This window comes from Notechis scutatus, chromosome 6, assembly GCF_049901735.1.
Source record: "Notechis scutatus isolate UNSWTSFEM ecotype Mainland chromosome 6, rNotScu1.2, whole genome shotgun sequence".
NCBI lineage: Eukaryota > Metazoa > Chordata > Lepidosauria > Squamata > Elapidae > Notechis > Notechis scutatus.
The window spans coordinates 33,949,866-33,969,400 of record NC_142014.1 but is presented as its reverse complement, the minus strand read 5'-3'; the positions used below and the strand labels follow the sequence as shown (position 1 = coordinate 33,969,400).

At 33.7% G+C, this 19,535-nt stretch overlaps 1 protein-coding gene across 2 annotated transcripts in view; it reads right to left on the bottom strand.

Moving 5' to 3' along the window:
- Window positions 1-19,535, bottom strand: part of SLC16A7 (solute carrier family 16 member 7) — a 93,580-nt gene that overhangs the window by 13,240 nt on the left and 60,805 nt on the right. For both annotated transcript variants that reach the window (XM_026667835.2, XM_087967938.1), the window contains exon 2: window positions 15,745-15,980. In XM_026667835.2, coding sequence (XP_026523620.1) covers window positions 15,745-15,958 — 214 coding nt within the window. In that variant the 5' untranslated portion in view covers window positions 15,959-15,980. The remainder of the gene's footprint in view (window positions 1-15,744; window positions 15,981-19,535) is intronic.

The following is a 19,535-nucleotide window of genomic DNA, read 5'->3' as shown; positions in this document are numbered from 1 at the left end:
AACAACTCCCCCCAAAAAAAACAGATAACAATAAGGAAACTTCAATCCAAAAAGAGATCACTCCGGCCAAAAAACAAATCTGGTCATGCTGCCAACTTCAAAAGCCGATACAAAAATTTATGCCACTAGATAAAGACTGAATGCACCAATTATCACATTAAACAAGAGGAAAACCTTCTACGCATCAATTCCACCCACGCTTTTTATAATTTTGTAAACAACAAACTAAAAGAGTCAAGGTCTATCCCACCTGATAGGACCTAATGGTAAAGACTGCAACGACGACACCATTAAAGCCAACATCTTTAACACATTCTTTGGCTCAGTATTTGTAAACAGCAATGGATCATGCCCAGTATTTCCTACAATGATCTAATACATATCGATTTTACAGAAGACAATGTTGAAAAAGCACTACACAATCTAAAACCATCTCTATCTATTGGACCAGACGGAATATGTGCCTACTTCTTAAAAAAGATATCCACTGCTATAGCCGAACCTCCAAGCATAATCTTTGAAAAATCTTTCAGGACCAGCTCCTTGCCAAAACTATGGTCACAAGCCACGGTCATCCCCATCTTCAAAAAGGGAGACCCCAGCCTAGCTGAAAATTACAGACCAATCTCTTTATGCTGCATCACCTGTAAAATCATGGAATCAATTATTAACCAATCCATCATCCTCCACTTAGAGACAAACAACCTACTCTCTAATAAACAATTTGGTTTCAGAAAAAAAACTCTCCTGTAATCTGCAATTCTTACACTGCATAAACATATGGACTACACAACTCGATCAGGGCAAAGCAATAGAAGCAATCTACATAGACTTCTGTAAAGCCTTTGATTTGGTGGTACACGACAAACTACTAGTAAAACTAAAATCTTATGGTATCTCTGAACACCTGCATAACTGGATAGAAGCATTCCTGTCAAACAGACAACAAATGGTCAAAATTGGGAGCGTCCTATCAAATTCTGGACCTGTCAACAGTGGTGTCCCCCAAGGCAGTGTTCTAGGACCAACTCTTTTCATACTCTACATAAATGATCTCTGTGATCATATTAAGAGCAACTGCATTCTCTTCGCTGACGATGTAAAGCTATTCAACACCACAGATAATACTGCTTCCCTTCAAAAAGACCTTGACTATATATCAGAATGGTCAAACAAATGGCAACTGCAAATCTCAACAAATAAATGCTCTCTCTTTCATATTGGCAAAAAAAAAAATCAGAAAATAAAATACAAGCTGAATTGTCAAGACTTTGTTAATGATCCAAACTCTGTCAAGGACTTTGGACTACTCATCTGTTATGATCTAAGTGCTAGAGCCCACTGTAACTACATAGCCAAAAAGGTGTTAAGAGTTGTTAACCTAATCTTACGTAGCTTTTTCTCTGGTTATATTACACTACTAACTAGAGCATACAAAACTTTTGCTAGATCAATACTCGAATACAGCTCATCAAACTGGAACCCACATTATGTATCTGATATTAACACAGTTGAGAAAGTCCAGAAATATTTCACAAGAAGAGCTCTCCACTCCTCTACTCGTTGCAGAATACCTTATGCCACCAGACTTGAAATTCTAGACCAAGACAACCTAGAACTATGCCGCCTTTGGTCCGATCTAAGTATAGTATATAAAATCATACATTGCAATGTCCTACCTGTCAATGAATACTTCAGCTTCAACCATAACAATACAAGAGCAAACAATAGATACAAACTCAAGGTTAATCGCACCATACTTGATTGCAGGAAATACGACTTCAGCAACAGAGTGGTCAATGTCATGAATACTCTACCTGACTCTGTGGTTTCTTCCACAAACCCCAAAAACTTTAACCTTAGACTGTCTACTATTGACCTCAACCCTTTCCTAAGAGGTCTGTAGGGGGCATGCATAAGTGCACCAACATGCCTACTGTCCCTGTCCTATTGTTTCTTTTTCTTTTTTTTCTTCTTATATGTATCCATGTATTCATAACTATGTTTTTACTTATACCTATTTTCTTGTAAGCAATTGACAAACCAAATTAAATAAATAAATAAATAAATAAATAAATAAATAAATAAATAAAAGTTTAATCTAGGAAGCATAGCCAATTTATCTTATTGTTAATCCACTCCAAAAAGTTGGCAAGATCAGAAACATGAATTTAAAAAATGAATTAGATTTGACTTTAATTAAGAATTCATTGATTTAGCTATCCATTCTTGGATTAATAATTTAGTGCTCCTACCATATTAAAATCAAATGTATTAGCTAGTAGGCTGTATCCAAAGACTAGAAGCCAAAGATTTGAATCACTGGCTAGCATTCTATAGATCTCCTGATTATATTTTAATCTGGAAAAGTAAAGTATTTCCCATATCTTCCCTGTCACATTGTCTGTTTTCTCAGAATTCTGTATTAAATATTCACCATATTTTATTATATAATCTTTGTCATTAGGCATAAAATATATTTCCTGCAATTCTTGATCAGGTGAGTCTTTATTTATTCAACAGTCACATTCAAGAAGTGGTTTTCACTATATTTGATAAATATAAATATGGCCTCAGTTTAACAAAAGATTTCTTGCAAATTATGATCTTTTAATATTCAATCATACCAGATGTTTTTGTTTCATGTTTTTCAATATTGTATTTTGTACATACAGTATTACTATATGTAATAATTTGTATATCTACATAAATTCATAGAAAGATAAAAAGAAATGCAATGTAGAACTGTCAGTAAACAATAAGATCTAAGTGATCTAAAAGCCCATTTTTCATGGAAAAGATAACTTTTAGTCCTAGCTTAAATCTCATAAGTCAAGAACTAAGAAGCAGAGATAAATTTTGGAGCAAATAAGTATGAAGGGCTTTTTTGCCTTATCTGAGTTGTTTTCTTTTCTGTTTTACTTATTTGTATTTGCTTTAAAGACCTGGATAAAGCAATTCCATGTTGGAGTTGTGGAGGCTTGATAAGAGGACTACTTAGACATTGAAGAGAATATTGTCAAAATTGGATGATGAATTGAAGTGATGTCTGAAAACTGTATCAGTAACTCCATATCAGCCAGTGACAGTCTGAAGTCTTTTGAGCCACCAGCAATAATGAGGGGTCCCATCTGTGGTTTTTTTCAAAAGCACTGCAGCAATAATCCTCTTCTCTCAATTGGCTGACATCTCCAAATGAATTAGTAGAGATGGGGAATTCTGGGCTGAAAGAATATACACACATACATAGAAAAATCCACTGGTTTCATGGGAACTTTATTCTAACTAAAACAATTAAAAATAATACTTTTCCTTTCTATCTGGCTGGTTATGACTACATCAGAATTATTATCAATCATTATTATTATTTGGATGTTAGATATACTGATGAAGGTTGCTCCATTACGGTTGATCTCTGGACCAAGCATTCCTTCCACATGTTTATCTATAAAGGAGAGTTGAGAACACAGATGTGCTTTCTGATGTCACTACCATTATCACTGCTTACTTCCAGTTACTTAAGTATTTAAAGAATAAAACATATGCAGAACAGGAGAAGATCTACTTTGTATATAGATAGCATCATTATGCAAAACCAATTGCTAAAAGAAAGGCCAAACAAAGTTTTGGTTTGTCATGTTGTTTCATTCTCCCTTTGGTCACCAAATTACAATGGGTGAATATACCTTTGCAGAAAATCTTTGTATATTGGTTTTACATATATAAAGTTTTAGTTTTCCTCACTGTGTGTTAGTTTTCCTCACTGTGTATAAATGTCAGTCTCCTTAATGAAATGTTTATGATTAGAATGCAGCTTTATGATTATAGAGAATGAAGTTATATCTTAAGTTTTTTATGCTACAATTCAGGAGTATGACAATAGAATGCAGAATCTCTAGAGGTGTATTATGAATTTACTCTATAATCCCATTCACTCCTCCACATTGTCATAAAGCCTGAGGCAGGAATTCCTGCAATTATGATTGCTTTCATTGTTCCTGCAATATGCCATCACTGTAATTAATTTGTTATATTAGAAATGTAAATTTCTATCTGTTTTTAATCCAGGCATTCCCATAAGCAGAATGATATTTATTACCTGTCTACAAAAATAGCACCATCCACCCTTACACCACTTTGTTCCATCTTTGTTGGATCTATTTTCCAAAACTATACATGTTACTTAGCTGACAGATTAACTAAGTCTAGTTCTATAGAAACTGTATAAACTGTGATTTTATATATATTTTAGTTTATTTGGTTAATGTATTTATTTTAACAAATACAGTTAGTAAACTTGAAACAATCTTTTAATTAAGTGACTGCTGGGCTGACCAATCCTATAGGGACAGAAACAATGGAATCCAATATAGAAAATTCCAAAAAAATCTGCTGGTCTTATGTAAGCCTGATAGAATACATCTTCCTTCCTTCCTTCCTTCCTTCCTTCCTTCCTTCCTTCCTTCCTTCCTTCCTTCCTTCCTTCCTTCCTTCCCATAGCATCAAAATACTAGGAAAAAGGAACTTCGAGATCATAAAGTTCAACCTCCTGCTCTGTGATGCAGTAAAGCATCCTTGACAGCTTCTGTTTGAAGGCTTCTCGCACATGAAAACACTCAAACTCAGCCTGTCTCCCTGGATAGCTCATAAATAAAAGAATAAGATCTTGCTGTTTTGTTTCCTAGGGTGACTTTTTGTACCAACTGTGTTTGGTCCCTATTCATGAAGAACATAGCAAATTTATCATTTTGTCTGATCACCTTTGGATGTATGCTAGAATTCTGCCCAGACCAGAGGTCATTCTAAGAAGAAATGATGAAGAAAGACATGAACTCTTACACTGCTTTGTTAGCAAGAAGCTTATGAAATAGAGTAGAAAAATAGTGTGTTTCTTTTCCTGCTCCAAAATGCAGGAAAATAGCTTACTTTTTCCAGAGACAAATAACTCCTGAAAACTCTAGAGCTGCAATTCAGCCTAGAGTTAATTTGAGTTTACTTTATTGAGTAGCCCTTGGGCCATATAAAAGTGAGTTCCAGACAGAAATAATTACTAAAATCTGATAAAAACAATTTAAAATCGAATTGGATAAAATACAATTTAAAATGAGATTTGAATTTAATATATTGGAATTAATATATTGGATATATTATATATTTAAATATATTGGATATATTATATCATTTATATATCATTATATATATCCAAAATGGAATCAGAAAATATGGAATCAGAAAATTCCCAATTTTGCACTGTTTGTCCGACATAGAACACATAAATTAAAGAGCATAAATGAGCAAAAATGCCACTTTTTCTTCCATATCAACCAAATACTGATAGCAAATTCATGGGGCCAAAGGTATGGACTTTTTTGCTAACAAAATCAGTGATCACTTCAGTTCTGCCATAACTATTTTTAAATATTTTTCTAAAGATCACTTTCTTGAAAAATTGTCATTTAATATTAGGTGTCCAGTAGGAGAACAAACAGCCACCCACTTACTTTTGTAGCAAAGCAAAAAACAAGATTTTGTCTTGAGTTCCACTATCTGTTATGACCATTATTTCAAATATTTCACAGAATATTCGAACTGTTTTGAGTCTTCTTCTGGAATTATGTAACCAGCTCAAAATGTTTTGATTGCTTTGAATGGGACTATTTGTTTTAGGTTTCAAAAAATAAAATAAAACATGTTTTCTGTTTTGTGTGCAAATCTGTAGTCATTATAGAATGGGGTCTCAAAACCAAATTCTTTGGAAAAAAGTTAAAAAAATACATGAAAAGCATACTTAAATGCATGATTTTGTTGTTATTTTGCTCTATAAAATATTATGTAATCCATTTATGGCTGAGAATTCTATTTTGTATCTGAAGTGAAAGAAGGACAAAAAGATGTTGAATACAAGTAGTCTCTGACTTACAATGCTAAATGTGGCCAGATTTATAGTGGTAAATCATGCTGGTCATGAAGAGGGTCCGAAATTGACTGACTAATTTTACAACCTAGTGTAAATGTGGGCTGGTTGTCAAGACCCAAAATGCAATTAGATGACTGTGGTAGGGTATATCCATTGAAACTTCAAAACTGGGTTGTAAGTAGCTCTGGGGAGGTCTGTTGTAACTTTAAAAAGTCACTAAGTAACCAGTTGTAAGCCAATAACTACCTATATATTTGTTTGAAATTTTAATTAAATTAAAATGTAATACTGAGTTGGCCATAAAGTTTTCTAAATGATATGAGTGCCTGCAGACAAGGAAAGTCTCATCTCTGGACAAGCTATTAAATCTGTAATTAGAAGACATTTAACTTTGAAAATGGACTAAAATTGCCACCTACATTTCCTTTGTATTGCTCTTCATTTCAGAAAATCTGAAAAGTATCTATCCGTCCCCAATTTACTCTATAGGTGCTTACATATATATTTACTGAATTTCCAAACATTCTATTTTTGACATTTATAAATTCTTAGCACTATGACAAACATTGTATAATCACCATGTGTTTCATTTTCGTGTCTTTTTCTTCTTGGACACGTCCAGCATTCCAAGTTGGTCTGTACCATTCTATGTACCTTCAAAGCAGTTTTAAAATGAAATACTTTCATCAAAGACCAAGTTATTCCCTGAACTTTCATAAACAAATTGAAAGCATTATAGTCTTTAAATTTATCCTTCCTTGTTTATTTATTGCTGCTGTTCACAAACTATTTACAGAATGATGCATGGAGTTAAAATAAAGAAACTTAAACGTATGTCCTTTGAAGTGCTGCTGATTTCAATAAACCTCTGTTCTAAGCAAATATACTTGAAATTGCTGATTAGGAGTTCAAACACATTTTATTAAAACTAGTGCATAGGAAATGGGATGTATGGCATGAAATCTCTGGTGCCACTGGCTGGGCTGGAATAAAACAATCAAATATTCATAAACTATCCAACATAAAGAGATAAGAAAGAAAAAAAGCAAAAACAAAACATAACACATATAAATCCATTTCATGACTCAAAGAGATTATTTTTATTTCCAGAAGCCATTCTAAATACCTTTAAATAGAGATCTGCCCAAACTATAGAGAAACTTGTGTTTTAATAGAATTCTGCTTGTTTAAAAGAAGGAAGAAGAGAGTAAAAACAAAGTAGATCTACCATAGTTAACTCTTTAAATTACATTTGCACAAATAAATGCTTTAAATACATTTAAATAAATAGATCCTTTATTGGTTTATATATAATCTTATCAGCCTTGTGAGTTAAGTCAGATCAAGAAACAGACATAACTGGATTCCAGGAATGCTACTTATTGTAGTGTACAATAACAGAGACTTGAAAGTCTGTCCAAATTTCTCTCTATCTGATCTTGCATTAACAAAATCAAGATAAGTTTATTTTAAATTTCTTTCTTATACTTTTCCCAGCCATTGGTCTGTGTATCAGTTTTCCACATCACCTACATACCTTCCTCATGAGCACGGAACAACCCTTTAGGAGTCTGTTATAGTAGTAATCTAATAAGGCAAGTTAGTAATGCATTCATGGTTGCATTCACAGTAGCACATAGCGTGTGACATCAAGGGATTTCTACAGGGACTTGCAAAAACAAAAAGTAGGTTTGTGCATGCTTTGAAAATTATTTGGAACCATAGCACACGAAACTATTAAGTAAAGCTGAGATGTCAAATGAATTGGCTTTTTTTTTCCAGGCTCACGAAGAAGCTTCAAAAAGTATTGTGTTTTTGAACAACTGGCAGAGGAGTGTTGTGCTCCTATTATATGACAAAGGAGAACATCTGGAGAGTTGCAATTGTTTCCTCCACAATTGATGACCTGAGTAGTTCCCAAAAGCTGGTTGTGTTTTCTCTCTAGGTTTCTTGTGCTGACTAGTTTTATACTAGTAAGATATTTTAGTCATAATGAAGGAGCCTCTGTGGTGCAGTGGTTAGAGTACAGTACTGCAAGCTACTTCTGCAGCCAGCTGCCTACAATTTGGCAGTTCAAATCCCACCAGGCTCCAGGTTAACTCAGTCTTCCATCCTTCCGAGGTGGGTAAAATGAGGACCCAAATTGCTGGGGGTAATATGCTGACTCTGTAAACCTCTTTGAGAGGGCTATAAAGCGGTATATATAAGTCTAAGTGCTATTGCTATAATAAAGAGGTTTCTTTCTTCCTTTTTTTATCCCAAAATAGTCACTTGAAGCACAAACAGGAAGGCTCAGATTATCCTACTGCAGACACATTATGTGAAGAACTAGCTCCATAGAGAAGGCTGTAATGCTGGGAAAGGTGGAAGGAAAGAAAAAAACGATGAACAGCAGTAAGGTGGATGGTCTTAGTTACACTAGCAATGGGTGTGTAACAAACACATATGCAGAATTTCAAATGAAATCAATATCTACTTTCCTGATAACTTGATTTTCAGCTCATGTGTAATTTGCAAGATAATAACTACTAGAAAGTCATCTCCAATTTAGAAAATCTGATGGATGTGCCTTCCCTTTCCCTGGCATTTTTTAGAACTATATTTACTTTTATGGAATATGCAGGATATCTGAAAACTAGATGCTTTTAGCAGACTGACTGTTGCTTAAATAAAAGAAAATTCTTTGTATGGTCCTGGGACTATGCAGTCAAAAGTTATCTAGTTACTAAATCACTTTCCAATAATTCTTGGTGGAATGATAAAAGAAATCTCCATTATCAGTTGTGCTGTTGTATAAAATAGAATTACATGGGTGAAACTGGGACAACAAAAATTAAATTCTATCCATTCAGGGTTTTCAGCATGCAGTCACCTTAGTACATATTTTATGAGGTAGAGTTGTGTCACATAAAATCTTAAGGGCTTGTAATATCATTACATTAGAATAATTACTGGATTTTCTGTGAAGGTATTAAGATAATTAAAAAGTTAATGGTCCATAATGGCTCAGAAAAGTAGAAGTTAGTGCAAAATTTTATTTCTCCCTTTCAACCTCTTATATTAAAATAATGTTATTTAGGTGACTATGAAAAAGAAATTGGGGAAACTTCCAGAGATATAAAGATCTTACATAGACTTTCAAAAATCTTAGGTTGAATCTTCCTTTCCTGGAAACAGATGAAATATAGAATAGTGAAGTTGAGCTATTTTTCTCACATAATTAAAATTAAACCAAAGCAGGAAGCCAAAACAAGAAAATATGTATATACGTATGCATATATATGTGTCTACACACACAGAGAGAGACACAGACACACAGACACACACACACACACACACACACAGAGTCTAGCTACTACGTACTTCAAAGCTGTTTTCGAAATACTATTGGGGATTTTTAACCAGAAAAATTTAACAACAAATATTCTCAGCACAAAAAGTAATGCATGTCTCATGAAACACAGACTCCTACCTCTTTAAAATACTGCAGTAACAGTGGTATGAGCATAAGAAAATGAGTTCTCCTGCTACAATAAGAAGGATGTATAGTAGTATCACTCCTGTGGATCAGTTCCCTTTTTATTTCAGAAACTACATGTGCAGCTTCCACTCCTGTCTATACCATTAGGCACATGTAATATATGGATCTAAGTAAACAATTAATTCAACTACAAGTCCTCAATTTACAACAGTTCATTTAGTGACTGTTCAAAGTTACAATGACACTTTAAAAAGTGACTTATCACTATTTTTCACAGTTATATTCTTTGTAGTATCCCCATTATCAAGTGATCAAAATTCAGATGCTTGGCAACTTTATAAATGTCTATTTGACTGTAAAATGTATGAAGAACAAGTTAAAGAATCAATGCTAACCTGAGCTAGAGACCTCAGACATAGTATAAACCTAGACAGCAAATTTGGGACCAAAACAAAAAGATTATGCTAGCGACCTCTTTTAAGGAAAATCTGTACAAGATATTTTATAGGTGGCATCTCCCACCGGCCAGATTAGCAAAAAGGTATGGTACTCAATCGTCCATATGCTGGAAAAACTCGAAAGAACGAGGTACTTTGTACCATATGTGGTGGGCCTGCAAAAAAACCCACAGGTGTTCTGATATAAAATTTGGTCATGGCTAGAGGAAATGTTGGGACTACAAATTGGGTATGGACCAGAGACATTTGTATTGGGAATAATAAAAGAGAACCTTAGCAAAGCAGACATTTACTTAACTATACATGTAATCACAGCAACAAGAATACTATGTGCCCAAACTTGGAAAACAAAAGGAATTCCAAATGATGATGCTATAATAGATAAGATTTTTCAATGCACTGAATTAGATAGTTTGACACTAGAATTGAAAGAACAAGATAAACCAGAATACTATAAAGTATGGAACAAATTCTACATATGGAGAGACTAAAAGGAAGTTCATAAAATTGAAACTAGAATTTAAGGTGAAATAGAAATGAGATATAACAATAAGATCTAAAATGGTACAAAGCCTAAATGTGTGTGTGTGTGTGTGTGTGTGTGTGTGTGTATGTATGTATATAATTGTTTACATTTTCTTTTGATCTTTTCTAATGTAAAATGTAAAGACTGAAATGTATGTCAAAGAAAGTCCACCACGTTCAATATTTTTAATATTTATTTTCAATAAAAAAAAAATTTTAAATTCAGATGTATGGCAATTGATTCATACTTAGGATGTTTGCTGTGTCTCAAGGTCTTGTGATCACCTTTTGCAATCTTATGACAAGCAAAGTCAATGGGGAAACCATCAAATGATTCAACCAGGTTACTAAGTTGTCAATTTGCAGTGATTCACTTAATAACTATGGTAAGAAATGTTGTAAAATGGAGCAAAATTCACTTAACAAATGTCTCACTTAATAACATAAATTTGGGGCTTAATTGTAGTTGTAAGTCAAGATTTCATACCTACTGTATGGCAGTGTAGTTGCAAATAGCCATTCTGGATTACCATTTTAAGATATAGTTCTGACCAAAAAAAGAAGCCTTCTATGTCTCTTTACATATCCTTGGCAAAAGGCAGATTTTGTTTTTTATCTACTTTCAAATACATTATTTTTGAAGACACTGTAGGCTTTTTTATATCTATCCAAGATGCAAGCCAGCAGTGGGATGAGTTTATGACTCCCAACTTCCAATATCCTGTGGGAATGGGCATTTGGAACCATAGGAAGACTACAGACTGACTGATAATGAACTATTTGCTACATGATTTCATTTACCTTTTATTCTTTGATTCAAGGGATTCAATGGACAGCTCACTATATGATAGCCAAACTAAATAACTTCCCTCAAAGTTAAAATAAGTTATTGTTGAGGAGGACAACAACATGATTTTGAAAGTCTTTGATATTGCATGATGGACAGACTTGAGCACTACAGGCAATATACATGGATGGGTTCCTTTCTGGAAAACCTTTAGCCTCTTAAATTATATGTTAAATCTTGTTTGATCCACCTTCCTTTTGGCTTGCTTTAATATTCTATACTTGGGTGGAGGCTTCATAAAATTCCATTTAATGAGGGAAGTTATCCTTGTGACCAAAATTAATCTGAGATGTTAGTGCATGTATTTTTATTGCCTCTTCTATGAGAATGTACTGTACATGCTGGTAAACTTATACCACTTCCAAATAGATATCAAGTCTTCGGTGAAGGAGAAGAGGTTTATTTCCTTCTTGCCAACTGGAATCTGCTATTAGAAACAGAGTTGTCAAGTTATTATTGGCAGTTATGAACCTAACAAGGCTTCTTAGTCTTAGTCCTTTAATTCTTTTACCTTAATTTTATTTTTCTTCTTGTTTTTCTTTGTTTCATTTCATTCTCTTTTTTTCTTATACATAATTTTAATTGGCAATTATAAATAGTGGCATTGTTGCTCATTTGAGCCTGCTTCCATGGGTTATTTTAGCGTTATATCTACTTTGTGGTCATTTACTGCAAATAGATAAAACAGCTAGATTAGTTGCAAAGTTTCTTTTTAAAAAAAACAGTGAAACAGTGACATATTCATAAATATTGTCTAGAAATAACCACTTTATTAGTAAAGGAAGATACAGTATAAATATATAAATTAATAATAAAAAACCTTTGATCTATATTCATTTTCCTGTGCTGTCAAGTGTCATAATGAAAGTCCAAATCCTAGTGACAGTTTTGTATCTTGATAAACCACTATCCAGCTCACAACAGTAATCAATGTGTTGAAAATGGCTGAAGTTAATGATGCAGAAAATAGCAGCAAAACAGGTTTTCTTTCGACTTATCACTAAACTAATACAATGATCATATATGCATGAGATGACCAAGCTGTCACTGAATTCCTATACTTTGCATTTCATTAAGGGTATCATCTGACTAATTAAGAGTTTCTTTATTGACTTTATGATGAAATGATACAGTCACTAAGGAGGTGTACAAAGAAAGTTACTTTTCCATATGTCATGTTTCTGACAGTCATGGTCATGCAGAATTTAAACCAAGAATAAAAAATAGTAAGGAAATAAAATATTAAAGAGCACTTAAGAGGTCAAATTGTACAGGTAGTCCTTGACTTACAAGTGCAATTTAGCCCCAAATTTCTGTTAAGTGACACAGTTGTTAAGTGAATTTTGCCCCATTTTACAACCTTTCTTACCACAGTTGTAAAGTGAATCACTGTAGTTAAGTTAGTAACATGGTTGTTAAGTGAATCTGACTTCTCCATTTCTTGTCAAAAGGTCGCAAAAGGTAGTCACATGACCCCAGAACATTCCAATTGTCATAAATATGAACCAGTTATCCAAATTTTGATCATGTGACCATGGGAATGCTGCAGCAATTGTAAGTGTGAAAAATGGTTCTAAGCAGGGGTGGGATTCAATTTTTTTAACAACTGGTTCTGTGGGTGTGGCTTAGTTGGTGGACATGGCTTGGTGGTAATGTGACTGGCTGGGCGTGGCCAACTCAACATCACTCACATCAAGGCATGCATCTCCTCTCCTGGCCTCTTGTGACTGTGGGGATGCTGCAACAGTCATAAGTGTGAAAAATGGTTATAAGTCACTTTTTTCAGTGCCATTGTAACTTTGAATGGTCACTCCACACAGTACCAGCAAAGGAAGGGAAAAAAACTCCAGAAAAGTTCCTGAGACAGGAAGTCTAGTCCTGCCAAGGATGTAATAAGGGTTAATGGAGAGGCAGTTTCTGTAAGCAACACCAGAATGTTTCCTTCCTGCCTTCCTTACAGGATTAGGCCAGTAATTTCTTCTTACAATCAGTTCTCCAAACTGCTTAGAATGTTAACGACCGGTTCTAGTAACTAGGTTAGAACCTGTAGAATCCCACCCCTGGTTCTAAGTATGCTTTTTTCAGTACCATTGTAATACCTAAATTTCTCATAAAACAAACTCAATTGGTTTTTAAATTTAAATTTGTAAAATGACTCAGAGTTATCAACTGTGCTTTTCAGGCTAAAGAACAAGGAGTTTCCACGGAGACTTAACTATTCCTTTCCAGAATGAAGGATTCTTTGGGAGTAAACCTCAGTATTGAACTCCAAATACTATTGTCTGCCTGCATCCCTCGGCTTTATTTTGTTTTATGACATATCAAATCAATACATTCCACATTTATACCAAAACAAAGCTCAGAAATGCACATTGCTTGAACAGCTACAGACTCCTGGAAGTTCTAGTTATTGAAAGAGTTTGATCTGAATGGAGAGGTCACATCAAGAGCATGCTAAAGAGAGAACATGAGGAATGCAAATCTTGTTCACTGCAGTTTAGCACATCTTGTTTATGCTTTCTTAAAGTGGTGAACACCACGCTCGACCTATTTGCTGGAATTAACCATGATCTAGGAGGCCATATGGATTTGCCAGATGGTCTGATGTAATTTAATGGCATTTATTTTAACTACGAAGTAAGTGATGAACATAATTAACATTCCTTTAGCTCCTTACTGGATGTCTTTTATTAGTTTCATTTTTTCCCCAAATATTGAAAGGTAAGTGAATATCTTGTTACAGAAACGCAGATGCCTACTAATTACCTCAGAAGGTTGAATGCTCCTGAAGCAGAGATCCTCTGCTAGATTCTTATTTACCTGATGACCCCACTGTGAAGATTAATAAGCAAAGCACTAAATCATAATGAGTGGGTCAGATCTCAAATGTTTTTCAGATTCTCTTAATTAGTATTAAAAGATACAGAATGTGCCCACAACGTTTCCAATATATCTGTCCTGCTTTGCCATAAATAAGGTATCTTGCACCATATGTGCTGCCTGCTTTATTCCAAGCTATCGTACATCAAATGGTTAAAATCAAACAATCAGATTTTGATAAGAAAAAAGCCCCACAAAGGAATAACTCTCATTATTTGAATAGTTTACCTGTTTTATCTTCTGCCAATGATTGTTTAATGACTTTATTTCACAGGAAGCTATTTTGTGGTAACTATAACTTCAAAGAATGTTTACTTTTGGTGAATTTACCTGCTGCTAACAGTTAAAATCACACGATTACAGCAAGAAAACAAAAAAAAAATTACACAGCTTAATTGTGCTACAATTCCTATTTTATATGTACAACGTAAAAAATACTTCAAATTTCATTTGTGAGATGCAGAATTTATTTTGAACAGAGTTTAAATGTCTGCACTATAATATGAATTTCCAAAAAAGTGATATCCTAGTAATTTCAAGATGTTAGGCATATTAAAAGATATGAAAACTTTCTAATAATCTCCACAGTAAATCAAAGGACCCATCAGAATCCCAGTTTATTGTGTGAAGTGGAAATTATCAAAATGAATCCTCAAGATTTAATTTACACAGTCAATATAAACTATTAAATAAAATGGGCATATTAGTTTAGCTGCAATGGGATTTCCACATTAGAGAATGGAAAACAATATTGGATACTGATCTCCTTCTACCTTAGTACAGCAGTTTTGGAGACCTTCCCAGGTAAAAATTAGTGGAAGGCAAGGCTGGTAAACAGATGGAATGCAAGATCTAATGACAGGCTGCCCTTCTCTTAGAGTTTTATCTCCTTCCTTGAAATAAAGATTCCAAGAACTCCTAAAGCTGCTTTGATATCCTGATATCCTATTCTAGCTCCATTTACACATTAAATTGTATGGTTTACTTGTTTGCATATTTCCATTCTTGTTAGTCCTTTTTTAATCTCCTTTGCCCAACAAAACCAATGATTTCAAATTTAGAAGTTCACCAGAGTGGTGAACTTTCAAAACTCAAAACATTTTGTGATATTTTGATTCTTTCTAACAAATGTACTAAATGGATTAAATTTGGATTTACAAATTTCTTTTCCCAGGTGGATCAAGGTATGTTTTTCTTCCTTTTCCCCCTCAAATAAGTTATTGGTGGGGTTGAAAGAGTAGGAAAAGGCACCAGCTATTCTCCCAAACAGTACAATTTAATAAACAACTCTATAATAAATAGAGGTTATTTCTGGTTAAGTAGATATAGGATTACAGTCTAAAAGCAAGGTATTTTTCTTTTTTCAAGTTGAAGACAACATCGAGCCCTTCAGTGGTATAATAGAAACCATACTTCCCAAAGCAAGTGAGACAAATGCAGATAATTTATATTTCAATCATATTTAAACTATGATTAGATGCTAAATTTTGCAACTATTTTTGAGGTACACATCTAAAGCATTTGAATGATAGAGCCACAAAGCTCAGTGACTTTAGGTTGTGTGCCAGAAAATCTAATAAGAGAATTTTGTTTTGTTTTGACCCCCATATCAGACAAAAAAGAAGTTTTCTGGTACCTCCTGCATACATAACAGCCAACATGATTGATGATATCCATGCTATCTCACTATATGATGTGCCAAAGATCTCTTGTATCTCTTTGAAGAACACTGTGATGGCTTTAGGGAATGAATAGGAAAATCCAATGGAGATGAAAGCTCCAAAGACCACGACCCAACCCCATCCTCCATCAGGGGGAGCATATTGCGGTGCTGTTGTTGAAGGTGGCATTTCTTTTTTTCTTGTAACTATGCTGTAGGGAGAAATAAAATAGACATTGTGTTTTAAATAGCTGTTTTCCTTTATAGCACACAGTCACTGGAAATTAAATATATTACTAATTTCAAAAAGCTGTTATTTCCCACACACAAACTGACAATACATTGCCCTCACTGTATGATTTAAGTACAACTATTTGCTTATAATAGTCAAGGATGCCTTCTAGACTAGAAGTAAATGAATCTTGGCAACTGCTAAAATCTTTGTTAAGTAGGATGTGACTTTTGCAAGTCATTGATCCACAATACCAAAATATTATTTAGCAATTAATCACAGATGATAAAGGGATCCTTTTATTCTGCTAATACCAATCTGCCTCAATTACTTCTGGCAAAGTAAGATTGGCTTATTCAATAGGAGTTTCTAGATATAAGGAGTTTATGATATAAGTAGACAATATAGTCTACCATCTCAGCCATAGTTTTATGTTTCATTTTAAAAATACCTTTATTTCGAAGATAATGATCAAGCACAGCTCAAACGCTATTGCATTAAGAGACTATGCAATATCAACTAATATGAATTTCCAAGTGTACTTGTTGAGCCATTAATAAACTTCTATGCTATTGCATTATTATGCAATCCAGGTAAGTATTTCAATATATTAAATAAAAAATAACAATGCCATAAAGAGTCATGGAAAGCCTGGTTTTATATATCACACTTTGGGGCTGTGCAATGCTTTCTATTTGAAAGAAGATAAGTGATTTGGAATGCACATGGACATATACTTTGCATCTGTCAGCCTCAAGCCTCAAGGCAGATCTAGAGAGCCATGTTTGGAATGCCAACTGTTGCAGTTTGCAACCATAACCAATGGCTTACAAACTGAGCATAATGGCAAGTTTAACAAAGGAAGGAAGGCTAAACAAACCATAGCTTATTTTGCTATGTTTGTGAACCAAGTTGCTTATGAATTTACATGTTGCTTTCATAATGTAACAAATCTCTTGGGAAAAATCAATACACACAGATTTTCTACTCAGGCAAGTGTTCATAACCTTTTTTTTTAAATTCCCCATGACCTGTAGAAGCATGTTACCTCCTAATTATTTAAAATAAGAAAGTAATTTACAGCATAATTAAATCTGAAGATTCTTGTCTCCACTGTTCTGTTTTTCCATATCGGTAATATGCAAGTTACTTGATAAATATTAATATGAGGTTTTAGTACAAGGTGCCATTTAGACTAGATGATAATATCACAAAAATATTTGCTGGTTTCTGTGAATAACATATGCACAAAATATTTAAATTTTTGTCATGAAATGCACTTTTTTCATAGCAATTGATTAAATCTTTTGATCAGTGGTACCCTGAACTCATCTGGCTTTTATTAATTAGCTCCACTATTTCAACTTACCTTGTGAATCTGTTAAAGCCATCAGCAGTCAAATAATGATAAACACTTTCAAAATTGGATATACATACTTTAATTTTGATACCAAATTCTCCATTTTGTATTTACGTATTACACATTATTGTTACTGATTTGGGATTTTCAGGGTTGACTACAAGGAGACAGGAATTAGGAATAATAGAAATAGTAGTTTCATAATCCCATTATATAAAATATACCTGCTGTTGATTCCAGGATTAAAGTGCAACAGTTGCTCAACTATTTCTTGACATACCACAAGTTTAGCAATTTTACAATAAGGGACATATTTGAAAAAGAAAAAGAAAAAAGGTCTATAAATGGAAAATAATAAATAAATATATTTATCTTTCCAATGAAATAAATAGGTATTGTATCTTTTTCTTTAGATAGGTACTCTAGTAGTGAAGAATTCTAATAGTACTGAATAGTGCAATATGGCCAGAAGTACTATTAATATTACCATGTACGGTATATTATAACAGCACAAAGTCAATATCAAAACCTATTTTCCTCAGCTATAAATATGTGGAATATTTTTATTGAATCATTGCCATTTATTTTAGGGTAAATTCTCACAGACAAGCTAAATTGTTATGGATAACAATTTAAGGGTTATGCATAAAGGGTAATTCACTTCCATGAAGATTCAAGAGAAATAGCCGCTAAGCTGCCTGGTAAATGTGCATTCTGCACACTTTCAGACAGGATAACTACGCTGCTATCCTGAGGGCTAAATGGAGCCATCTCTCACACTAAAAACACAAAGTGGTTGAAGGAGACACAATTTGCTTAGTGGAGGTACATTGTGCTACTTCTTTGTTCTAACAAAGCAAATCACACAGCTTTTGTGGCACTGAAGCAATTTTGAATGTCTTTAAATATAGCAATCCACATAGCGCTTTTAAAAGCCACTCACCACCACAATGTAGAATGTGCCTGCTTGTGATGGCACTCTGCTTGTGAAATATCTACCCTGAAGATAGTTTCTGGTGCCTTGTGTGCTCTTTTTAGTACCAGGTATGAAGCATTTATATTCTAGGATCTTAAACTGTGAATTTTTTATTTGACTTTTAGATCCAGCACATTTGTTTTGCTTTACGCAGTTTTGCAACTGTTAGTGGGGGATGGGTAGGAAGGAGTTTTTTTCCTCCCACTTTCGTATTCTCTATATTAGCAAATAAATGAACTGTTATTATTAAAAAATTCCCTTTATGTCCAGATCCAGAAAAATGATTGCTAATAATTTCTAATTTATATACACAGGTGGCAGCATTTTATGATAGAAGTATTTTCCATATGATTGATGGATAATGATCAGGGACAATAAACATGAATCCATAGATCCAGGAATGTATGGCTAGTTTGGACACCAAAATCCAAAAAAGCACAAAGATACTTAAGTTCTCTTGATTTTCTGATTTTTTTTTTTCAATTTAATTAGATCAAAAACTGGTTTTCATTTTTTTTTTCCAATTTGGCTTTCACTGACAGCTATTGTTTGTATCAGATAAAAGAATATCATGTGGGAAACTGACATTTGACTCCCCCCAAGACTACCAATGTGAGAATTAAAACTGTCAGGAGAATAACACTTGTGAATCAGTCCATTGGAGCATTCATACGAATCACCTTTTCTATTTTCATAATCCCCTGAAGGCTAATGGAAAATATTTTTTCTCCTGTTTCCATTGGTATGATTTCCATTTACTTTACTAAAACTGCAGAAGACGCCTTGCCTAAGTTCCCAGTAATATTGTAAATAATAATTTAAGAACAATTGCAAAATCATAAATGGGCTATCATTGCATTATTTTATTTGAAACCCTCTGATTGAATAGAGCAGTACGTGCAAAATGTTTTTATTAAAAAGAACAGAAATGTCACTTATGAACTGTTTGAAGGACAACAGAGAGAAATGGAAATTAATTTCATCCTGTTCCTTATCCCAAACTGCAGCTACTGCTTGCAAAGATTGGAGGAAGTAATAAACACATTTTGGCACATGCTGTTTTGAACAATTTTCAATATTTATATTAGATTCTGTACATGTATTGTCTTGTGTCTTTCTTATCGTGATTGAATACTATGAGCACCAGCTGGATCAGGGCAAATAAATGCAATTTGGATCCAGCTTGAAAATGTGCAAAT